The following is a 25,097-nucleotide window of genomic DNA, read 5'->3' as shown; positions in this document are numbered from 1 at the left end:
AGACTGGACTCACCAGGCGCTTCTTATGCTTCTTAAAATTTACATACCACTGCAATATATTTTATATATTACTTATTGGTGAAAGGATGATGAATTTTTAAAAATTGACTTTTGACATTTAACATAGGGACTTGCAATGTCTTTTTTAAACACTATCTCAAAATTTTAAGAATGTTGTAGACACAATAGAGGCAATTTTCTTTTTCTCTGAACTATTTGACAATGAGTTTTCAATCTGATTGCATGCATCCTACAAATGATGGTATTTTCAACATGTATACAATTCAACCATTAAAACCAAGAAATAAAGGCAGGCATTTTTCTACCATCTAGTCCTCAGAACCCATTTAAGTTTCACCAGTTTTCCCAATAATGTCTTGTATGGCAAAAGGACCTAGTTGAGAAGGGCTTAGTTGTCAGGTCTCTTTAGTTTCTGTCATTCTGGAACTTTTCCTCAATATTTTCTTGGCTTTGGTGATCTTGATACATTTGGAGATTACAGGACAGTTATTTTGCAGAATACCCCTCAGTTTGGGCTTGTTTCATGTTGCCACATGATTCAATTAAGATTGTGCATCTTTGGCAGAAATATCACCAAACTGATACCTACTTCATTCGGTCCCACCTAACGATCTTAGAACTGAATTATTCATGAAGGAAAGAGAAGATCAAGGGGAAGAAATAACTTAACAATATGTTGAGTTTGAGATTCTTGTGGCTCGCCTGGGTGAGGTTTAATACGTAGTTGAATAAATGGATTTGAATTTCATATGGGAAATCAGAGCTAAAGACAAAATTTTAGAGCTATCAAAATATGAGCCGTAGTTGAAACTGTAAATGTGAATGAACTCAAGAAGGGACTTGATGTAAAGTTAGAAGAGCAGAGACCAAAAGCTGGGTGCACTTTGACTTTAAGAATCCAATTAGGTTGGAGAACAGGCAAAGGAATGTGAAAAGGAACAGCTGGTTGAGAAGTAAAAGAAATAATGAATCAAGATTAGGACAACCAAGGGATATGATGGATTCATCCCTATCTCAATCCCTCCCATTGATCTTTTCCTGGTATCAACCTTCCATTTTTTTCCCCTATAGTGTAATTGAACTTTCACTGATAATGTGGATTCTTTTATAATTCTTTTCAGTTAGCTGCTGCTCATTCTCTTGCTGCTCTCAATCTACTAGTGCAAAATTTGATGTAACTTTTGGAGAAAGTTTAACTTTTCTTCCCAAAAGTCCCTTGTTTCCCCATGGCAGGCACTATATTCTTTCTTATCATGTAGGAGCAGTCTTTTGGACAATTATTCTTCTCCCAAAGCCAAAGGAAAATGTTCTTCTTTATTAGGAATCAACCCTTTTCCTTATTTTAACCTCTCATATGACCTAGAAACCTCCCTTTTAAATATACTTTTTTGTTGCAAATGAGGCACAAGCCAATTTTACAACTGGTTTGCAAGGCAGTGATGAATACCGTCCTTGGGCCTAGTAAGCAAATGTGTAATGTGGGCCTGGATGGGTTATCGTAGCACAAAGTCCAAGACTCTGCTCGCTTGTCCCTACACTCTCTCCTCAGGTACTCTCATCCATTGTCAGATTCAAACACCCTCTATAAAATAATATCTTATAATTTTATAATTTCTACCTAAACCCTCCTCTGAGGTCCACAACTATATTCACCTAAAAATCCCTGTGTATAAAGAGGCCGTGTAATGTGCTGATTAAGAGAGCGATTCTGTTAACGGATCACCTGAACTTGATCCTGGCTTTGAGACCTGTTAGCTATGTGATTTGGGGCCGGTTATTTAAACTCTTTGTGCTTCAGATTCCTTATCTTTAAAGCAGGGCAAATAGTAGTATCTACCTCATGGTGTGGTCATGACAAGTGAATGTGTTAATATGTGTAAAGCATTTATAATGGTGCCCAGCACACTTAGCTCCATCATAGGTAAGCTTAGATCCATCATATGCTTCATAAGAATACTGAATTTAATGTTTCCAATTTTGAACTTTTGCTTTCCCCACAACCCCAAACCTTTCTTTCATAGTCAGTAAAAAAGTACCATGGAATACCTACTTGGTCTCACCAGAAACCTAAGAATTTCTCTTTATCACTTCCTGTCCCTCATATCTAATCTGTCATAAAGATTAAGCAGACTTTCCAAAACTAACCCCGACCATATCCACTTCTGTCCATTTCCATTCCTTCCATCCTAGGTCAAGCCACCATCATCTCTCACTCAATCACCACAGTAAGTTCCTTATTGATTACTCTGCCTCTGCCCCTACTCCTTTATAAGCCTGTTATTAGCACACGAGCAAGAAAGAACATTGAAAAACCTTCCTTTCCCCTTAGGATTATATTCATACTCTTTATCTGGCCTCCAATCTAATACATGGTTCCTCCCTGCCTCCATTTCCAGACTCACCCTATCAGTCTCCTTCTTGCTTGTGATACTCCACTAATGATCACTGCGTCACTTCTCCCACAGCTTAGGACCTTGGTATTTGTTCTTCCCTTTGCCTAGAATGGTTTTCCTCCCAGGCTCTTGTACCAAGTTTATTCCTTCTTGCATCTCAGGTCTCCAATTTATTGTTACCTCCTAAGGGAAAAGCTGTTCCCCAACCACCTACTCAAAGTACTGTTTTCTGTCGTAGAACTATTGTTATTTCCCTTCATACCTTTTATTTCATTTGACATCATGTAATGATTTACTTTAATAACTATGTTCTGTCTAAGCTGTAAGCTTGTTTTAGATAAAGACTGCTTGTTTTATTCACCACATTCGACCCAATACACAACACAGTATCTGATGCATGCAGATATCCAATCACTATTTATTTATTGGAGGAATGAATGAATGAATGAATGGTGAATGATGGGATTATAGATGAGGTACTTATCCAGGTTCTAAAAATCTTTTTGGAAGCCAGAGATCACCAAAGGGTTCTCCTTTTTTTCAGAAAAACCATCAAAATAAAGGTGTTTCCCTAACTCTTAGCCAGGGGGTGCTTGTTAAAAAACACCAATTTCTGTGTCTATCTCCAGAGCCAGAGAATTCGAATTTCTGAGATTGGGACCTAGCACTCAACATTGTAACTATGCTCCCATGACTGGGATGCACACAGGGTTCTGTTGCCATAAGAATAAACCACATCTCACAAAGACATTAGGGTGCGCCAGGAGCTATCATATACATGGAGAACACCACACAGTTGCCACTGGGGTGGAGAACACCAAATATTTTCAGACTAGCAGTTTGATGCTCTGAGGGTTAAACACACAATTCTCAGTCTTGGTAAGACTAGTTTAGTTGCTACTGCTCCAGGGTGGTTGAGATTAGGTATCATGTGCAGCGAAAGTGGTGAAATGAAATAAATCATCACCAAATCATCCTGACTCCTCCTTCTTCACACAGTTGTTCAGTGGGTGGTAGCACAGACCCCAAATCGGCCTTCCCCTAGCATGAAATCTCTCTGTTTTTTTTTTCCCTAAAACCGTTTGCAAATTCTTTTGCAGTAATCCACAAAATAGCTGTATGTTTTTAGTATGAAATTATTTAATATGAAAATTTGTTTTTTAATATGAAAGTATTTTTAATATGTTTAGTTGTGTAACAAGGGGTGGAATGGACACTCCAGGAAGTTACTGCAGTATTGGTGATTCTCAAGGATAGACCCCACTTTCTCTAAGAGCCTGAGTAACCCATTTGAGAAATGTAATTGTTGCTTGAACACATCTAATCCTCTCTTCTAAAGTTGCAGACGTTTTGTTGTATTAGTTTTGAACTTTCTGCAACGCTTTTCAGCATAGTAAGTAGTTCATAAATGCCGAGTGAAATTGGAAGAGAAGAGTTTCAAAGAAATAAGAAGTATGAGAAATGGGGAAGGCCCACCCAGAAGCCAGTTACTTTTGAATGTGTCACATTAAGAAGTTTGCTTCCTGCCTCTCATGCTCAAGTGATCACTTCAGCAGCAGATGCTTTTGTTCTTTCCCTACTCTCTCAAACATAGTGTCTTTCCGCAAGTGAACTTCTCTTGGATTTGTTTTCTTGTGTAAGAAGAAGAAGGGACAAAGGGGATTATTGTTCCTGAGCGTGGGTCAGAGCTTTCAAGATTCAAAAGGCTCAAACTAACTCTCACGCTGCATGATGGTAGCAGGGCGCAGCGCATCCCACCTCCCTGCAATATTTTAACCCCTCTCCCAACTTCTTTGACTCAAATTGCTGTAACTTAAAATGCTCACAGCCCATTCCAACTGTGTTATTGACATTTCATATCTGCGTTCTGGTCTATTTCATGAGAACCTATAAGGCAAAATATTGTACCAAACATTTTTAAGAAAATTCCTTTTTACAAAGCAATTTCCCTATCACAACCGGGTTACCTTAGTATGGTTTTATTTTATTTTTTTGGTAAAAGCTCACTCTCAGCCCCACTCAATTCCATTAATATTTATTTCTTCTCCAACACTTGGAAGGTAATGATTTAGATTGCTATATAGGAATCCATTTCTGCAGCCTGTGGCTTGAGAATATATTTGGCTCGAGAATATATTTGGCTCCTTCTTAGAAATTCGGTCTTCTTGACCTCTGAAGCCTTCACCAGTTTGAAAATCCTAACCATAATCCTCTGCAAGGATTTTCACAGGTGTCTATTATGGTCCATAATATGTGATACGGCTTCTACTATTCCTGTTACAGAGAGGTTAAGTCCTCCTGTCTTTGTTCCTGAGTAAAAAAGTCCACAAGGTGTTAGCATTGTCAGAGAGCAGATTGAAACAAGCAACAGTTTCAATCAGGCCTTAAGCTTCCATGTATGCTGAGGAGGAATCTTCGTGGAGAGCAAGGGGTTCCATTAGAAAAGCAGTTGTCTCTTAGCTCCAAAGTTACAAAAACAGAACTCTTTATCCCCTATTATTGCCACAGTGGCCACAGATTGCAAACTAAAATTCGGAGCTTCTATTCTGACAAATACTTGGGTACTTTGGTAGCAACAATTTCAGAATATCTTTACTTTGGAGTGTTTCCTAATATTTAGGATGTATTGTTGGCAGAAGGATACCGAGCATCAGAACCCAATATGCCAATTAATACGACAGGTTACAAAATGGGATTGCACTGCCATTTGGAGAGATAGCTGCCTTTCATAGCATAAGGGCTACTGGGCAATTGGAAACATGCTGCCCTCTGGGCCCTTCCAGTCTGAGGATACACAGAGTCTGTCTCCATAAAAAGGGGGCTTATCCAGGTGTGAGTCAAACATGAATGCAGCAGCATGAGGATTTAGGGCAAACTGGGAGGTCTGAGAAGGGGCTGGCAGGAAGAGTGCCTCTGGCCAACAATTACCTTTCCTGGAAAAAGGCCAGTCACCAGCTTCCCAGAAACTGTCCTTCTTGGTTGGCTCCAGGAAACAGGGAACCTCTGCCCAAAGTGATGTCACAATTTATAGTTAAAGCATGTGGTTCATGGTTCATCTCTCTGAGTGATGAGCAGGAGGCTTTGCTACCAATTTCTGTACCATTTTAAAGGGCTCACTTTGGCAACGTCTGACGTTGTCTACTTCAGAGTCACAGAAAGAATAGGTCACGAGTGCTGTTCCAGAATGCTACCACTGCTTCCTTTGCCTCTGTTTTTCTCAACTGTCAATTATCAATAGAACAAGCAAAAATGAGCCAGATGCAGATGGGTGTGAGACAAGCTCTGTCTCACTGCTTTCTACAATAGGTTTAAGTGTTAACCCAAATGCTTCTCACAATCACTTGTAAGGACATGCCCGCCTGGCATGTAGCGTGTGGTTCAGTAGCAAATCTCCTAGGAGGATTCCCTTCATTCTCCCAATAGTTTGCCTATAAGTAAAGCTTAGGAGGACAAAGTCAAAATAATAGCAGCCATAAGTATGATATTGCTACTGCCTATTTAGGATTTTTTTTTTTTTTTAATTCTGAAGGGCCTAGCAGAGCTTAAAGAAATGAAAGGATTTTCTTTCCTTTAAAGCATCACTTGCCAGAAGGAAGATGGCTTCCATCAACAGAAACAATAAAAACACGTATCTTAAGTTTTACCTATCCCTCTAACTTCTGAAAGCATGTCAAGGAAGAATAACAACATTCCATTTTGGTTACAAATTGCTTATTAATAACTAACTTGCATTCCCCAGAGGTAAAATACTAACTTTTTTAAAAAATGAAATTAATCATCACAATCATCTTTTTCTGGTTGTTATAAAAATATTTAGTAGCAATATCTGTTTAATTATTTAGGCATCTCCCAACAGCGTAAATAGTATTAGCACAGTCATAAATATTTTCTGCTTTGTCCACAGACCATCAACTAAGGATCTGTTGCTTGTAGACTTAAATTAAGATCTATTTAAGACTGCTCCTGCTAGGCACAAAATACTTACACTTGCTAATTCTTGAGTCCATTAGATTTAGCAGCAAGAAGTGTTCTTTGCTTTCACAAGTAAGGGAAAGTTGTAATTTCTTATATAAATTCCATTGTTGATTAGTATTAAAGAGGATTACGGTAGGGTTGAAGTAGTTGAAAATTTAATTAATCTGATGGCATTAACAGCAATTGTTTTCATATTGATAATTCTCTGTAGGAACAGTATTACAAATCATACCCAGATGAAATATGTGCACTAAATATTTTAGCATGTATTCTGTCCTCTATCTTTCTCTTTCGGGAATGGTAAGATTTTCTGCTTCTTAAGGTTTTGTCTTCTTTTTTTTTTTGTCCCCCATTTTTTCTTTCTCTCTCACCTAAAATGCAGGATTTCTTTTTAAGAGAACAGAATGAAATTTTCTTTCCCTGCTAATTTATTTTCAATGTCATTGTCTCTCAGTGAGTTATGCTAATGACCATCAAATCATTAATCTCCTGAAAGAGCATCATTGCTATGAAATAAGAGCAGTTCAATTGATTTATATATATTTTTTAGTATCTACAGTCATTTGGTGTAGCTTCTCATTTGAAATGATTTGTTTAACCAGTGATTTCAATAAATTGTTACGCTGCTGAAATTATCACTAACAGCAGAGTCAGATGAAGGACAAAACTGTCACTCTGATCACCCTCCCCATTCATCTCCAGTGTAAATTGGGAATTGTTTTTAATATGTTCACATGTCACATTATCAGAGACATCTTTTCTGACCTCCCAATATAAAAACCCCCAACACCATTCCCCCCTTTAATTGGCATTAATTTACTTTTCTCCATTGCAATCATCACCATGTGACACAAAACATTTCTGGCATCTCCGCCAGCTAGGATGAATGCTCCACCAAAAGCAAGGGCTTGGATTTGTCTGCTGCTCCGTCTCTAGAGCCAAGACAAGTGGCTCATATGTACTAAGACAGTGGGCACTCAATAAATAATTGCTGAGTTCATGAAGCCTTTATCTCACTTTTCAGATGCCTTAAACACCAGATCTGTGCAAAGCCAGGAAAATTTCTCCTTGTCCCGACATGTATTTAGAAGGCAGATAATGAGATGTAAATGTAAACATTTCTCTTGAGTGAGTTGTCCTGCTCAGCCCCAGGGGAAAGCCATCTCTGTTGCACAAAAGCAGAGACTGAATGCCTTCTGTGACCATGTCTTCATGAAAAAGTTTGAACTTAAGGTGGTGGTGCACTTTGGTATCCATATGTTGACAATATTAAGAGTAACACAGAGCAGAGCATCCCAAAGGCTGCTCTTCAGGGCACTGCCTCTGGGGGAAACACACAGAGGTTACTAAATCCAAAAAGGGCTCCACGGGCAAGTAAGTGTGAGAAACTAGGAATTCATTGAAGCTGAGCAAGGTTCTTAACTTGCAGGCATCTTGGACATATGGTAATGCTCATTACAAGTCTCCAAGGTGAGGAGATCTTAGGCTCTGCTCCCCAAACACATTCAGTCTTAGACCCTTCCCTTTTACTAGCTAACTTGTTTTCTGTCTTCTGAGACTGGGTTGCCTCAGAGAGAATTGCATGGACTGGGGAGTTGAGGAGGCTGGCAAAGGGGACAGTGGGACAGATCCCGGTTCTGCCTCCTCTTCACTTTATTACACGATCTTGGCCATGTTATTTAACACTTTTCTGTGCCTCAATTTCCTCACCTGTATGGTAAGGATGATAACACCTGTCTCAAAAGGACTGTCGTAAAGATTGACAAAGATAATGTATGTAAAGAGTCTGGCACATACTAAGTGCTAAATAAATGGTGGTTATTATCAGGAGTGAATGGCTTTTAGATACCTTTCTTCAATGTTAATTTTCTAAGACAAAGGTTGTTAATATTGACCCAGTCCCAGAATTGGCTTGCTGTGCCTCCTCCTCTTATCCCAGCACCCTTTGCCCGTCTGAGAAGCTCAGTGCACCCATGCAAAAGGCGAACAAATGCTAGCATTCAATGCCACTTAATACAAATTCCCAGCAAGCCCCTTTGGTGTTTCCTGCAGAGCTGATTCCCTGGGTTTGGAAACCCCTCACCCAGAGCTGCTATTGTCAAGGAAAAGGTGGTATCACCCAAGTTAATGGTTGTACAGACGGTTACCTGCTGACAGATTTTGAAGTGATCGTATTTTTTCAGTAAACTCCAAATGAAGGTGTGATTTGTATAAATCTGACCTCTTCCAATAAAGCGCACATTTACATATATTCAGAATGTATAAATCCTGACGGATTCAACAATATTTATAGCCCTCCATAAAAGGCATAGGCCGGTTTGCAGAGCTTTGCATTCAACTTTCTAGTATGCTCAAGAGAGTTTAAATAATAATAAATTTGGTGATTTATGCCACCTGGGACAGCAATTTCTTTTTCCCCCTTGGCTTGTTTTGAAGGAGATCCTATAAATAGTGATACAGATGCTGCGATCAGGAATGCAGAATGGAAATTTGGAGAGAGAAGTACAAAAATATTTCCATTATTGCGGATGCCTGGAATGTATTTTAAAACGACTCTGTTCCTGACATAATGTGCCGTCTCCTCTTTCTCCTGCCCCATCTCAATTATATTTGAGTCCCCCAGACCTGTTGCCAGCTTAGGGATTCAGTTGCATTAATGAGAAAGGGTGAGTGAGCGCATTAGCTGACTAGGTAGGAATCAGCTGCCTCTAGGGAGGTCAAAGCAATGTTGCAGTGTTCATCTTACATTTCATAGCAGTCAGCCAGAAACTGAGTGTCAGTGTTCAAAGTGTAAATTCACTATTTGAATGAATCCTGCAGGGAGGCTGGAAAGCTCTCAGTTCAATAAAAAGAAAAAAATTAAAAATTAAAAAAAAAAAAAAAATATATATATATATATAATTGTAATTACAAGAGAAAGCCCAAGCACAAAGTCAGAGGGTCAGTTCCTGTGCCCATCCATTCTCATAATTACCTGGTCCAAGGGGAGGAAGGAAATGCCTGAGGAGTAGTTGACTAAAATGATGTCATTTGTTTTCTTAAGAACAAAATAAACAAAAATCTGGGACCCACTCGGTTGCCTTGCAATCTACTGATGAAAGCTGAGAACAGCCATTTAGTGTCGCACGAATGGGGTTATAACGTTTGATGATAAGAAGATTTATTTCTGGCTTCTTCTTTGAGGGGACAGTGAAGGAGGCAGCCTTTGTGGGGGGGGAAACTAATAATAACAGCTATCATTCGTGGGTGTGGGCCAGGCACAGGGCGTTACATCAAGTGGACTTGGCTCTCTTTGCAACATCCTTCTAATTGAGGTGGAGATTTTCCTGTCCTGACAACTTAGTGCACAACCCCTCATCCCCCAAGTTTTTCCTGAGCCATCTCCTTGTCTCTAGCTAATAGGATGGTGGATGTTTGGACCAAGCCCCAGAGGCTGTAGTGTCCACATTTTAATGATTTGCAGTGAGCAAAGTAAATGCTTTAAAAGCAGACTTTATGAAACAGGGACCCAGTTAAGTATGATGGATTTGAGACAAAGTGAGGAGAAGCTGAACGTTGCACGGCGGTGTTGTTTCCCAAACAGTACACAGGTATCTACAGTCCATCTTGAATTCTAAAGCTGTGCTTGAAAAATGACTTCTGAAAGAAATGTGCTCTTGAGAAACGTCCTTGAGGCAGGGAGGAATTTCCCCTGCCTTCCTATAACATTTTTCTAATAGGAAGCAGAGGTATTGAGCTGTTAGACAGTTGCTCAGTGTTTTGTGTTTCTGTGACCTCATTATGGGTTTAACACGTATGGGAGTAATAAACTGTTTTCATTTCTTAAAGCCCATACAAGGAAGCAAGACAAGAAAATTACCATATTGCTTTTTTTCTTTCTCTCTGTTTTTTTTTTTTTTTTAAGCTATTGAAAAGAAGAAGCCCGTTAGGGCAAATAAAAATCATTACTGCAAACAGTTTTTTTCTTCATTGTATCCTTCCTAGTCTATTACCCAGCAACAGCAATATGGCAAGACATGTCAAAGCAGTGTGTTGATCAAAGCGGTATGTTGATGCATTCTCTTTCCTTCTTCTTCTCCCATAGGGGAACCCCTACATGTGCAATAATGAGTGCGATGCGAGTACCCCTGAGCTGGCACATCCCCCCGAGCTGATGTTTGATTTCGAAGGAAGATATCCCTCCACATTCTGGCAGTCTGCTACTTGGAAGGAATATCCCAAGCCTCTCCAGGTTAACATCACTCTATCTTGGAGCAAAACCATCGAGCTTACAGACAACATAGTTATTACCTTTGAATCTGGGCGTCCAGATCAAATGATCCTGGAGAAATCTCTTGATTACGGCCGAACCTGGCAGCCCTATCAGTACTATGCCACAGACTGCTTGGATGCTTTCCACATGGACCCCAAATCCGTGAAGGATTTATCACAGCATACCGTCTTGGAAATCATTTGCACAGAAGAGTACTCCACAGGGTATATGACGAATAGCAAAATCATCCACTTTGAAATCAAAGATAGGTTCGCGTTTTTTGCCGGGCCTCGGCTACGCAATATGGCTTCCCTCTACGGACAGCTGGACACTACCAAGAAACTCAGAGATTTCTTTACAATCACAGACCTGAGGATAAGGCTTTTGAGACCAGCCACCGGGGAGATATTTGTAGATGAGCAACACTTGGCACGCTACTTTTATGCAATCTCAGATGTAAAGGTCCACGGAAGGTAAGAGAACATCCTGTCTGACTTGAGTGGGGATAGGTGTGTCCCAAGAAAATGTCAGTGCACTTGTCCCACAGCTGAGCAGTGGCATTTGTCAATTTCTACTGAAACATTTTCACAGCAACACCAGCCTACAGGTAGGTCCTGAAGGCATCTGAGACCCTTCTTACTAGGCAATAATTTGTCACCGCAGATTTACTGTCACTGAACCAGGCAGGATCCTTAGAATTTAAACAAAAGAGAAAAGCATCATATTCCAGAGAAAGGGACTCCATAGATAAGGAGGCAGGAGGTGTTTTAGGTTTTTAAGGCAGTAGAGCCAGAGGGGAGCAGAGTTATTTGCTCTATGAAAAACAGGACATATGTCTTTCTGTTGTTTCTGAATACAAGGGAGAACTTAGACAGGTGATTTTCTTTGTTTTCTCAACCTCCCTTACTAGCCTAACTGTGGTCTTAAGTAAAGAAAAGATTTCAGTATGGTACAACCCTCTACTCATGCTAAAAATTTCCAGGAAATAAAAGTTTCATGTCTTTAAGTTTACTAAATCAGAACCAAAATCATCTAGCAAAGAGAATGCATTTACCAAGAAGGGACAAGCTTGATTTTTCAAGTTTTTTGATGTTATTGCTTTAACACTATATATACTACCACTTAGAATCTGTACCTTAGTTGGGCTCCCTTCGTTTGGTAGGTGAACTGCAGATGGGCCAGACACTAAAATTTGTACACATTAATGGTCCCAGTCAGGGGCAGTTTTGGCCTTGCCAATATCCAGTGGCACAATTGAGCATGTTTCCAAGAATTTTTAAAATGTTTTTTCAGTAAAAAACTTGAATAATGAGAACCAGGACCACCAATGTAAAGATTTTCAACCACGGTATTAAGTGTGGTACACTATCAAAGTAATCACTGGTAGGAGTTGATGCTTGAAAAAAATGGGTGGGAAAAATTAAAGCTAAGAGTGGGTAGACAACAAAATGGAAAAAAAAAAAAAAAAAGGAAGAAAACAACGCAAAGCAATAATCACTCTCAAAATCCAAAGAAAGCTTTAAATAAAAACTTAAGAATATGAGCAGTGCATAAGTTCTATAAATTTAACTAAATAATCATGAAATTTAGACCTATAAGGCAGGATTTATTCAACTTAGTGATGCCCAGCATCCCTTAGGGCAGCCCAGTCTTCAGAAACCAGAGAGGAGTTGAGAGTCCCCAGTCTCCCAGAGTTGCCCTAGCTTTTTTTTTTGATAGTGGTACTCTTGTACTTGTGTACTTTGTGTCCTGGGAGAAGGAAGAGGTCACTGCTGCTTGGATAATGGCCCTGGTGGGCGGGCAGAAATGACTAATGGTTCTGACCTCAGTATGGTCGTGAAGGCTTTGGAAAAGCGGCAGAAATGGGTGGCCGTCCACCACCTCAGCCTTGTTCTGGGTCCCTGTTCCTCATAAAAGAACCAGGAATCTTTAGCTATGAAACCTTTTTAAACGTTTACAACCAAGGTTGTGGTGATATGTTATGAAGATATCTTTAAAGGCAAATGACGTTTGGGGGGGAAATATGGACAGGTATATATCGAGTCTATGGTTTCCAGGGTATAGCAGAGCATGGTAAATGCAAAATGGACCTTATACATGAATTTACGGTTTAGAATAAAATGCAGTCATTATAATTATGACCACTTTAGCAGAAGATTATCAGTTTCCAGTATCTCATTCTTGGGGACATATGACATACGAAAATAATTAATATTGACATTACTAACAATAGCATACAACAGTAAAGCAACAAATGTTACTCTAGTAACAAAAGTTCCTCTACTAGAATAAATGTCAGATTTAATAAACGGAGATTTGAACTTAAGTTTTAGAGTGATCTGCATTCTTAAACAGACTCATCTAGGTCAGTTTCCTCCACTTTACAGTTCAACGACTTCTTAATCTGAACCCAAATCTGTATGCCTAACTTCCCCCAAACACTCTCATTTGTAAAGAAGGCAATTTTGTGAAGCCTTTTGGATGGGTAATAGCCATTAGTGGGTTCTTATTTTTGTTTTTAGATACTTGTTTTTGTTTCCTCTGGTTGAGTAAAAGAGAGTGTAAAATACACTTTAAAGCTAAAAGGATTTTTATGCATTCTCCACTGGGGTCAGACCTGCCACCTCCTAAATGCGGGATGTTAGAAATGTAGAATATGACCAGATTTTTCTTTTATCCCTTATCATAGTAGTGTCCTCGAATTGCATTTCAGCGATCCTGGGAGTTTGGAGGAAGTCTCCTCCCTTTGCTGGGACTCACCTCCACTGTCTTTTCCTGTTTGCCAGTCAACTGTAAGCTGTTGAGGAAGCAGCTGGGCAAAGGAGAAAGGTCCAATAGAGGTGAGCCCCTTCCATAAGGCTCCACTCTGTCACCTCCAAACTCAGTCCAAATTCTTCAGGGCAAATTGATACTGGCATGTACCACACTAGGCACCAGATGGCCTGGATATTTTTAGTCTTAGGGGAGGGACTAAAGAAGCAAGGCCTGATGGCTCGGGCGTGTCTCCAGCTTTTAAGTTATATAAGGAAGATCCGCTCATAATGGAGACACTAAAGGGAAATGCTGAGCTATCGCCTGGTTCATGGGCCTTTCAGCATCGACACTCATAAAATTACTTTACCCTTGAACATTTCAGGAGGAGCAAGAGTCTAGGTTGTCTTTTTCTTATATAATAAATCATTCAGAGTGGAATTGAGTATTAATTTATGACCTCTGAAAGAAAGTTCTAAAGCTTTCATTTCAGGAATATCATAAATAAAAACTTTCCAAAATATTACTGAGGTCCCCACCCCATCCCACTGGAAAATTGTTGCAATATTTCAGCATGCCCTTACATGTCTGTATCTGATAATGATAAGGATGTGTATCTAATTGTCACTCCCACTCCCTCTCCCTGTCTCACCATAACGTGGGAATTGGCATGGTATTTTGGGAAAGTGGAATGGAGACAGGACAAAAATACCCATAGAATAGCCAACAGAGAATACAGGGGTTTTTGCTTTGAAATATTAAGCTATAATACAAAAATACTTGGGAAATCTTTGTCTAAGTTCACTGGCTATAAATTCCAGTTCACTGCTTCTTTGCACACATGTGTACATAGGCTTTATGTTTTATGCTGGCTAGTATTGTTTGGTATAAAAATGATAGTTTTATTGTCAGTAGACTAATGCAGCATTTGTATTCTTTTTGGCATGTGACACATCGGATACCTATTTTAATGGTGGCAGAAATGATAATTTCATCATAAAAATTGTAATCTTCTGTGGCATGTTTATTTTGCTCCCATTTATTTCCTCTCATTGTGTATTTATTAACGTAGTGGAAGAAAAAGAGGAAACGTGGCTGTTGGCAATCTCAGCAACTCCACAGTACTTACATTGTTCAATAACCTAATAATCTTCATGAACTAATTCTGACTTATGGATGTCCTGCTTCAGTAAATCAGGGCGATTTTCTCTAGTGAATAATAGACCGGCGCAGTGTGCCAGTACCTTAATTACAGAGCCGCTCCCTTAGTCTTGATCTCATTTTAATTTACAGGATAATACTACAATAATATCGCTAATGGAAGGTACATTAAAGAGCATCAAGTAGCATTAACTGTATTAAATTATGGTACTTGTGTTAATTAACTGCTGAAGCAAGATGGTTCTAATGGCCACAAAGGTTGACTAATGCATAAATAAAATGTACTGAGATGAAGGGTGAGAGGAGAAATGAAAAGTAGATGTTTGTTCTCAGCATCTTTTCATGCAGACAGAGGTTTAATTCAAGGGCTATCACATATATATATGATGTCAAAAAAAGTATTCTTAGTTACGCAATTGGAAGTTTTGAGTTTTAAGCATTGTTTTCCCTTCTGAGCTTCCCATAACTAGATTAATTGAAAAGTTGGACATCATGTTTGAGAAGGCATAGATTAGATGGGTAGATAGATAGATAGATGCACTGATATCCACACGAATATATAAACTCAGCATTATTTATTGTTCTATGAGTTGAACAGATTCAGGAAAGTAATGTGATTTATTGTAATAATTGTTAAATCTGAAAGACAAATGAACATTTGGCAGTAATCAGTTCACCGTTATATAGTATCAGCCATGCATCAGGGTACTTCTTTCAGACATAATATAATGGAAATTCTTTTTTAACAAGAACTTTAAGAACTTTTCTCAGTACACCAGTAGACTCCAACTACATCTGCACCTCTTGGCAGTGCCTACCTAAGCTCCTTACAGGTCACTGCCTCTCAGTTACTACTTAAAGAATTGAATTTTTTTCCTGTACCTCCATGGTTGATTTCTAAGAAAAGAGCCAGGGAACTCTGGCACAGAAGTTCCACTTCAACAAACTTTGTGATGCTAGCTTCCTTTCACAGCCACCGCACCCCAGAATCACACCCTCCCTGCCTAATCCCAGGTCCTGGAAAGGACCCCTCGAACTGGGTGTCAGGAGTGAGAAAAACCCCCTCCACTCTCACCCTCAGGAGAAATTAAATTTATGTTTGTCGGCTCTCATTGTTTGAACGTCACTGCTTTGGTATTTACTATAATTAGGAAAGGGCAGGCTGAAATTAATTTTCTTGAAGCAAGGCTTTCAAATGATTAGTGCAAAAATATGTGATGTCAGGCAAGCAAGAACACTGGGGAATTTTTAAAGTATAAGAGCAAAAAGGCATTTTTCAAATTTTCTCAAATCACTTGGAAAAATCATGTAACACCCAAGTGATCTCACTACAAAAATCTTATCAGTCATCCTGCAAGTTTTCAGCCATTTTCCTAACCAAAATTCAAATAACTCTTCCAAATATTTACTCATCACCTTTTACATTAGAAGTATCCTACACGATGCTTTTGAAGCACTGAACCTGGCATTTGTCTACTTGGTCCCAATTAAATGCTAATTATTGAGGATGGACTTTACTACCACCTAGCTGAGTCTGCCTGTGGTTTTTCTGTCACAATAAATACTTAGCCTCCACCCTGGACAGACTCTGGGTTAGAGAGTCCAGATATGTATAGATATATAGATGCACAAGGCATAAAACTCTGCTTTCAGGGAGCTGATATATAGAAGGTACACAGACATGAAAGAAGAAAGTTGACAATATTGGTTAAGTGCTTTCTATGTCTGAATGTGTCAAGTGCTGTAGTAACAGAGAAGGAGCTATTAATTTAATCTGAGTAAGCTAACAAAAGCTTCCATGAGGTTGTATAATTTGTGTGGTGCCTTGAAATATGTGCTTTAGTGTGCCAAGCAGCCAGAGCAGAATGAATATTCTCAGCAGACAAATATGCTTAAAAAGAGCACAGGATATTAAGAAGCTTCAAACAATTGGGAGAGGATGGAATAGAGAGAGTCATGGGAGAGTCCTTTGCATATTCTCCCTGCGGACCTTCAGCCTATTCAAGGAGCACTGAAGGATTCTTGCATCTTAGCCTCTGACTCTCCTATGTCACAGAAAATCTAAAATTATCTAGGTTCTTACATATTGATTAAGCACACATGAGAAACATCCTAAGGCAATAGAATAGAGATGATTCTAGTGTGGCTCTGTTTAACAAGGAAGTGCATACTGGAGGGCTATAACACTGCTTGATCTTGATGCAATCATAGCTCCAAATGCTGAAGCTCAAATGGAGAGCCTAGAAAAACTCTCCAAGTTCTGCAGAAGCCAGCATGACACAATAGCTTAGGATTTCCTCACAAACTCAAAAGGACTTGGTGACAATCAGATTTTGAGGAAGAAGTATAGGTAATATTTCTTAGTCAACTAAATGGATGATGGGGGCATAAATTAAGATAAGAAACAGTGAAGCAAAGTTTCAGTTAATTAATAAGTTGGTTAGTTATTTTTGTGTTGCCAATTCAAGTGGTAGGAATCCAAGAAGAGATTCCAAGTAAAAATGTAAAAGTACTGTTCTGGTGTTCCAGAAAAAGTTTGAGCTAGAAATATCAATTTGAAAATTATCACCTTGCATGTAATGATTGGAGCTTTGAGAATAAATGACATTGATAAAGGAAACTATTTTCCTATCATTATAAATTATGGTCAGAATTTCTGTGGAATACTGTCATTTAAAAGGTGATATATGAAGGAAATTAAGGAAAAATCTAAGGAATAGAAAGAAATCAGAAGAGAGGCAATGGTTAAAGTAATTCTAATATCCCCATTAATATTTAAGTAATGGTCTTTTACATTTTTATAGAAGTCAGTTTATAAGGCTCTTTCCAGGTGCCTTATTTCCTTTCATCCTCAACAGACTTGCAAAGCAGGAGTTGTTCAACCCCATTTTAAAGAGGAAGAAACTGAAGACCTGGGAAATTCTAGGCCTTTTTTGTGTATGTGGCATCCCTCAGATAATAAGGTGACAAAATCAGGTTACTAGCTTCAAACCTCACGTTCTCTCTTCAACATTATGCTCTTGCAGCCACGCTAGATTTAACTGAGCACAGTGCACATGGGGAACCCAAAGAATTCCCAAATGAGCCATCTTTTGATAAAAACACCAACCAATGTCTTATGGCTTTGCCCTTCTTAAAACCTCGCCACGATTTTTGCCTCAGTATTCATCACATCAGATTGCTGTACAGAGAGTGTTTATTTGAACTCTAATTTCTTAGTTCATTTTCATCAACCTTAAAATGTAGTTTTGGGAAAATTTATCATATTGTGTTAGATATAAATATTTTACTGCTAATATCAAATTGTGGTGATAGCCTTGTATCTTTCGAGAGAAGAAATGGAAGTGAACTGAATTTTTTCAATATTAATTTTTCTCCAATATTTTTTCCTTAAACTGCTACTACCTGAAACTGCTTTAAATTAACAGTCATCAACAAACACTAAAACAAACAAGCAACAAATGGTCATATAAAAACTTGCAAATGGATAACTGTCTCAGCTTATCTTAAGAAAGTTCATTCTCAAATTGAGGATAATCTGCTATCTTTCTAAATTTCAATATTAGTCCACATTCTGTGTAGTGGAACTGCAGTGATTAAGAGTGCTGTCTCTTTCATATAATAAAATTTCATAAATTTACAGTTGATGATCCTATTTTCCGAGTCTTTTTTTCTCGAAGGTAAATGGATTTTAAAGTTTTCCAGTCTAAAGTTTCTAAATTCAATTTGCTCTTCTTTTACAGGGAGAATGATGCCCAGTAAATAAGAATATACAAATGAGAAGCATAGTAAAGTCATAATTAAAAATAAAAACAACACAAAGCATTGATACTGAACTCCAGTGGAAATGCTTAGAATAAAGATTGCTGGTATGTACCTGTTTTAAGTGGACAACTGAGTGCCATTCTGATTTGGAGCATATTTTTAAGTCCTTGAGGATTTCTTGAATTATAAAGAGAATATATGCATAAGCAGCTCATTTTCCTCTGAGGTTTGCACCATTATAAGGGGAGAATGTGTCTAATAATTCCTCCAATTAAATTATGAACTTCATTAGCGTGTAGAAAACCAACCTAGTTTAAGAGTTTGTCTCTTTACCCTTAATTCTCCAGCACCATAGATTTTTTTAAGCTAGTAGGTCATCAGAAAGATGTCTCCTTTTGAAGAAACGTAAGGATATTTAAACAAAACAGAACATAATGAAAAGGGAAAATAATTTCCCTCCTCACTTAACTTAGCATTAGTATGAAAGCTGCATTCCAGCTATATCTCCATGTCCATGTGATGGGAACAAGGGTTCTCTCAGTTCTTCTATCTAAGTCTGTAGGCCACATTTTTTGTATCCTCATTTAGTAGTTGGCGTCTTAGGAAGGACTTGCTTGGATTTGTCCCTGGAATTGGCAGCTTTTGCATTGCATGGTAGGAGACAATGCCTATTGATTGAGATATAGTATAAGAGTTTTTGTGGGTTTATGTGAATTAATGGTTTAGTTGACAGATCATTTCATTCCTTCTCTGAATACAAGAACAAAGGTGTAAATGTCATAGTTTTTAAAATATTAATTTGATTGTATGGAGCAATATGTTGATTCCATTGCAAAACAGTTCTATATTTCAACTTAGTAATGTCATTCTTAAAATTAAGTTTAACTGGAACTGACTACACTAGATGTAAATGCGTAATTACTATTTCTGCCACCTTTTTATAAATACAAAACTGCATCTCCACAAGGTCAATCAGTCAGTGAAAGGAGAAAGATAAATTTAAAAATTGTGTATGTCTTGGCATATGAATTTGTTTTTGGACTTCCATTTGGAAAAAATGGAATGAACAGGTAGGCAAGTTTTTTGTTTGTTTTTGGTGCACGGCCTGGGAATTGAACCCAGGTCTCCCGCATGTAAGGCGAGCATTCTACCACTGAACCACCCATGTACCCGCCAGATAGATAAGGTTTCAAGTATATATAGAAGTCTTATAAAGTCCATTGATTCAAAGGCCCCAATCCAGAATATTATATAATTGGTACAGCTACTACGTTGGCTCATTCTTGTGCTGTGACTGGCATCAAAGAAAACTGATTTTGTGATAGGAATGTATTGAGAAGAAAGAGAACAAAAACATTAGAATTCTGAAATCATCATTTGCCTTATTTTAGAAAGAGACATTGACCAGGTGTCGACAAAAATTGGTTCTAGCTCTAGCTGTATTCATAACTTTTTAAGAGATCAGCGCAAGTCCCAGCAATCCATAAGCATGGTCTCTTCATCCACAAAATGAGATGCACTAATATTAGATTAGTGCTTCTCAGAATTACTCTTCAAATAAAGTCTATAACGGTCAAATATATTTAGAAAATGTTGTGCACAATACTTCCTTCTTGGAGAATCACAGAACATCTTAGTATATTAAAGGCCTTGGGATGTCCAACTTTCAAAAAACCTTTCCATTTGATTTTTTTATTTAAGCCAGAGCTTCCTAAGCTTACGTAGGCAAATCACATCTATTAATACCCTAAACAACTAGTGTCCACATGTTAGGAAAAGAGCCGTACCCAAAAGAGAACAAATGCTCATCCGATTGTGGAGAAGAAAAGAATTTATTCACAGTCTTGGCAGAATGGGTGCTCAACTGAAAAACAAAGATGGCTGACACCCAAGCCACTAAAAGCAGGATTATTTATTCCCTAAACTTAGCACCCGGGTCCCTCCTCTGTTTCTCCACCGATTGGATACTCCAGAGGTTACAGCCTATCCAGAGAGTCTAATTCAAATTTCCCACCGAAGGTTCCATGTTTTGACTACACTTTACATTTCAGTGACCCTGCCTATTACTTATTTAAACTTATTTTTATCTATTTGGCGCCAGTTCTAGGCTTATGTCAGAGGTTCTTTCCTTTCCCTACCTGTAGGAATGGTTTGAACTGTTCTGCAGCCCTTTCCTTCACCATTTGTGTGAAAACTGAACTTAACTTTATTCTTACAAACAGAACCCAGGGGGGTAATAAGTTTCCTTTAAATGCCAACCTTATTGGGTTTTTTGTATGTTAAAAGGAAATAAATAAAACAGTCTTATCTGGTGTGCATAAACTATTTGCAGCACTAAAAACGGGTTGACTTTTTTTCACACAAGGGTCTGATTTTGGCTATCCCTCCTATTTTGAAGCTACATTGAGTGAAAAGAAAGAGACTATGTTAGGGAAAGGCTGACCTTGATATAGAGTGTCTTTCCATATTTTAACTTTCACTGTCTATTTTTTGAACCTTGAGAAGTACTGTGTGTCTTTCTTTAAAAATTATAGGCGGTTGAGCACTCTATTGGAAGTGGAATATTCCAATATTTGTTTTGTTTTAAATTAGAGAAATCATGATAGAAGAGCCAACAATGATGTGAAAAATGAAATGCCAAGTGGTACAATCTGGTGCATTTTAGGGATAAATAGAGATACTGAAAGATTTCTGTTCCTCCCATATATAAGCCCTCAAACTCTAATTATATTAATACACTAAAATCATGTACTTAAAGGAATATAAGATAACTAGTATTTAATATATTCTTTTTATAAAAAAAAAATTCATCTGCTTTGGAAGATATTCTTGAAACCACAGGCTGATTTTAGTTAAATGAAAATTGCCTTTCTTTTGCTCCTCAGGAACATTAATGAATAACAAATCAGAGACCAGAAAAACTAAGCATTGAATGCAACTAAGGAATATCACTTCCTTTATGATTGTGTTGCTGACCTGGAAGGAAAACTTACTTTTGTATGTTATTACTCATTTTGTCCTATTAGAATAATAGGAAACAAAACCACTAAAGCATATTAGTGACATCCACGCATAATTATAGATCCTCCAGTGCTGCTGAGAACTGGGACGGATGGGGAGGGGATTAAGAGATGATGGGAGGGTGAGTCTAAAGGGTCAGGGATTTGATAGCATTCTAAAAGACAATCTCATGGACCCCAGGATTACAATTATATAGGCAATGTATATGCTAAATAGTTGGAATCATAGCATTGCAGAATCAATTATTTTAGAACTGAAAGAAATCATGAGCATTTAATTGAACTTCCTCTTTCAGATATGCAAACAAGATGTTTAAGTAAATTAACCTAGGATGATGCTGCTGCATAACTAGGTGGAACTCATTGTGTTTTCCTCCCTGCTCTACCCTCAGTGCCTAAAAATGAGCCTAGCATATAGTAGGAGTTCAGTGAGTGTCTACTGAACGAATGTGTGAATATCTGTAGAGCACTCTCTGTGCTTTATGTAAACCAACCATTTTACATATCTATACTCTTCTCATCGGGTATCCTATGGCCACTTTTTGTATATTCCCTTCACAATGCTGCAAGGGAATTGGAGCTAAGCCCAATATTTTTGGTTATCCACTATACCAGGATTGCAAAACTTCAGGCTTCAGCCACTTTCTCAAGTCAGAGAATAAAAATTATCTATTCCATTCAAAGTACTATACACATTCAGAAATATATGAATACCAGAGCCTTTCAGATACACACACATTCTTTTGTTATTCATTTCATTGATACTTTCAGGACCCAAAATTGTGACTTTTGATTTCTCTCCTAAATGAAGAGAAGCCTATGGAAAGAAATGGACTTTTAACCTACCCTTAAACAATATTTAGCAAAATCTCAAAATCATCAGTGTCTCGAAGTTGTCTTCAATTACTATTTGGCATACCTCTTGTGAGTTTACCAAACAAGGAATTAAAAAAAAAAAAAAAGCTACAAACCATCCAACAAATTGCATATGAGGTCTTTGAATGGTATAGAGTTACGTTTAGGGTTGCAAAAAGTTTGATAAAAGGAGACATGGAAAAGGACAGTGACTAGACCCAACTTCTATAGATTTATTTATCTTCTTAGTTTTTGCAAATATGGCATTACTATAATAGCTCAAGTGCACTTATGCACTTAAGTGATAAAAATAAGATTAAAAAAACAGTATTAGTAGTTTTAGGGGCTAAACAGTATTAGTAGTGTGGGGCTAATTATAAAGAAAGAGAAAGGGAGAGATTGAGAGAAGAGTCTATGGCTAGCTCAGATTGGTGGAATTGTGGGTAGTTTTTATTTTCTTTTTTGTGCTTTTCTGCATGTCTCACATTTTATTCATTGAAAATATAATCATAAAAAACAATTAGTTTTAAAAATAGAGTTACGGAACAGCATAAATGTAATACTTCTTGGCTCAACAAAGTAAGAAACAAAAATTCCAAGATATATCCATGTGTCATTCCTCCATCCTCCTTATTTAACATCATTCTTAGACCTCTCCCACTTTTAATGCTACACCTATCTTTGAGACAGAGGAAGGTTTTGAGTAGGTTTGAGTTTGTAAGGGGCTTCAAGAAGAGGGGTATGCTAATTGGAAGACATGACAAGTTGAAACTCGTTGGGGCAGCACACTACAGTATGTGAAGACAATCTGGGCAGAGAAGAGTCTCTGTGTAGAAGAGAGATGAAGAGCAATTAGAAAGAGGCTTAAGGGACGAGAATCACAATAGCAGAGGATCTTTAATGTGAAACAGAGGTTTTATTTTATATGATAGGTCAGCAATGGGGAGCCACTTTCAGTCCTTACAGAGTGTTGTATGTTGGAAAAAGTGACACATTTTTTAAGGAGAAAATTATCTCCTTGGACCTTATCAACTAGCAATAACCTCATGAAATGTGATTGCTATGGACCTATAAAAGAAGAAATCAATCTTAAAAATATTCACTAATACAGAGAACAACTGTGCCCCTAATATTGGCAGTTTTGGGGAGAGAGTACAATTGAAGTCCCACCTACCATATGCATAAATATTTGTAAGCTATAAATCAAGCTACACCCACGGGCTCGATAGCGACCTGGCACTGCTGGATAGCAAGATGCTCAGGCTGGAAGCCGAGTCCCAGGTCGGAGATTCCTAATGCTAAGTCTGCTGAAATTTAAAATGGAAAAGGATCAAGGCAAGCTCCCCAGGAAGCCAAGGCAAGAAAGTTTCTCCTCTCCCCTGCCTCACTTCATTCCAGTATTTCCTAGGTATTCTGAGCACCTCCAAAAACTACACCAAAGATCCTGCTTCTGGTACGGCTAAGTAAGCATTTCTTTTTGGGCTCCCATTCCCACAAATAACAATGACTAAGTCTCAACTAAATATAAAAGCACAATTATTTGAAGGCACTGGAAAGTAAAGAGAAACAGGCAGATCCTGGAAGAGAGTTAATACTTAGGAGAAGGAAAGGTGAGTTTTTCGTTTTTTTTTTCCTGCTTTCCTAAGGGAAAACCCCACTCTGTGTCATGAGGGATGGGGGATGGGTGTGTTCAGCTAATATTCTAATGGGAAACTCCCTTATTTTATTGACTTTAACAACCAGAGTACAGAGTTGGAGAAACCACAGCAATGGAAACATGAGGGGAGAAATTATGAAAAGGAGACAGCCAGAGAGAGGAGAACCCAAATGCTGTACATAAGCTCTGCCTAAATCTCTGGCTAACCCCTGAATGAGGCACCAAGTAGCCAAGGTAAAGCTAAAAGAACCAAACTGAAATTCCAGCTGCTTTAGCAGAGGAGGCAGAGCATGAGTTTTTTGGCCATATTAGCTTGCCTACTAAAATAAAGTAACAAAAATCAGTTCTTTTCAAAGGGACCTAACAGAATCCAGTATCTTTACAATGATTTGTTCATGATGTGTGAAGAAAACAGAAAAAGATGACCTATATTCTGGAGAAAAGAAAACTGAGACCAAACTCACCATGATCCAGATGTTGCAATTAGCACACAAGGATTTTAAAGCAATCCAAACAAAAAAAGTTTATGACTATGCGGAAGGACATAAAGAAAATGTGCTTTTAATAAGTGAAAGTCTTAAACATCAGCAGGGAAAGAGACACTTGAAAAAATGAACCAAATAAAAATTCTAGAACTTAAAAGTATAATAATGGAACTTAAAATATATTCATCAGATATGTTTAACAACAGATTGCAACTTACAGAAGATTTGTGAACTTGAAGATAAATCTATAGAAATTATCCAATATGAAGAACAGTGAGAAAGAAAATGGACAAAAAAATGAACAGAGCCTCAGGGACAGTTAGACAATATCAAAGGTTTAAAATGTATAATTGGAGTCTCAGAAAGACATAAGGTTACATTGAACCCCAAGCAAGAAGAGTATAAGAAAACAATCCATATCATAAACAAACCACTGAAACCTAATGATAAAGAGAAAATCTTGAAAGCAGCAAGAGAAGAAAGATGCATTTGATATAGGGGAAAAAATTCAATAACTACGAACTATTCATTAAAAGCAATGGAGATCAACAGGCAGTACAAGAATATCTTTGGAGTACTGAGGGGATAAAAAAAGTCAACCTAGCATTTTATGTTCATTGAAAATATCTTTTATAAATGAAAATTTATCAAATACATTTTCAGGTAAAATCAAACTAAGAGAATTCATTACCAGCAGACCAGCACCAAAAGAAGTTTATCAGCTGAAAGAGAATAATACGGAATGAAAACTTAGAACTTCAG

At 37.9% G+C, this 25,097-nt stretch overlaps 1 protein-coding gene and 1 non-coding gene across 5 annotated transcripts in view; one reads left to right on the top strand and one right to left on the bottom strand.

Annotated features, from left to right (window-relative positions):
• NTNG1 (netrin G1) overlaps positions 1–25,097 on the top strand; it is a 377,262-nt gene that overhangs the window by 203,672 nt on the left and 148,493 nt on the right. For all 4 annotated transcript variants that reach the window (XM_077120075.1, XM_077120073.1, XM_077120077.1 and 1 more), the window contains exon 3: positions 10,474–11,114. In XM_077120075.1, the coding sequence (XP_076976190.1) occupies positions 10,474–11,114 (641 nt within the window). The remainder of the gene's footprint in view (positions 1–10,473; positions 11,115–25,097) is intronic.
• On the bottom strand, positions 19,416–19,486 carry TRNAV-UAC (transfer RNA valine (anticodon UAC)). Its single transcript has one exon. It is a non-coding gene; the product is annotated as a tRNA-Val (tRNA).

The sequence above is a fragment of the Tamandua tetradactyla genome, chromosome 11 (genome assembly GCF_023851605.1).
Source record: "Tamandua tetradactyla isolate mTamTet1 chromosome 11, mTamTet1.pri, whole genome shotgun sequence".
NCBI classification, from domain to species: Eukaryota; Metazoa; Chordata; class Mammalia; order Pilosa; family Myrmecophagidae; genus Tamandua; species Tamandua tetradactyla.
The sequence above is the reverse complement of the archived record's forward strand: the minus strand, read 5'-3'. Positions and strand labels throughout refer to the sequence as shown.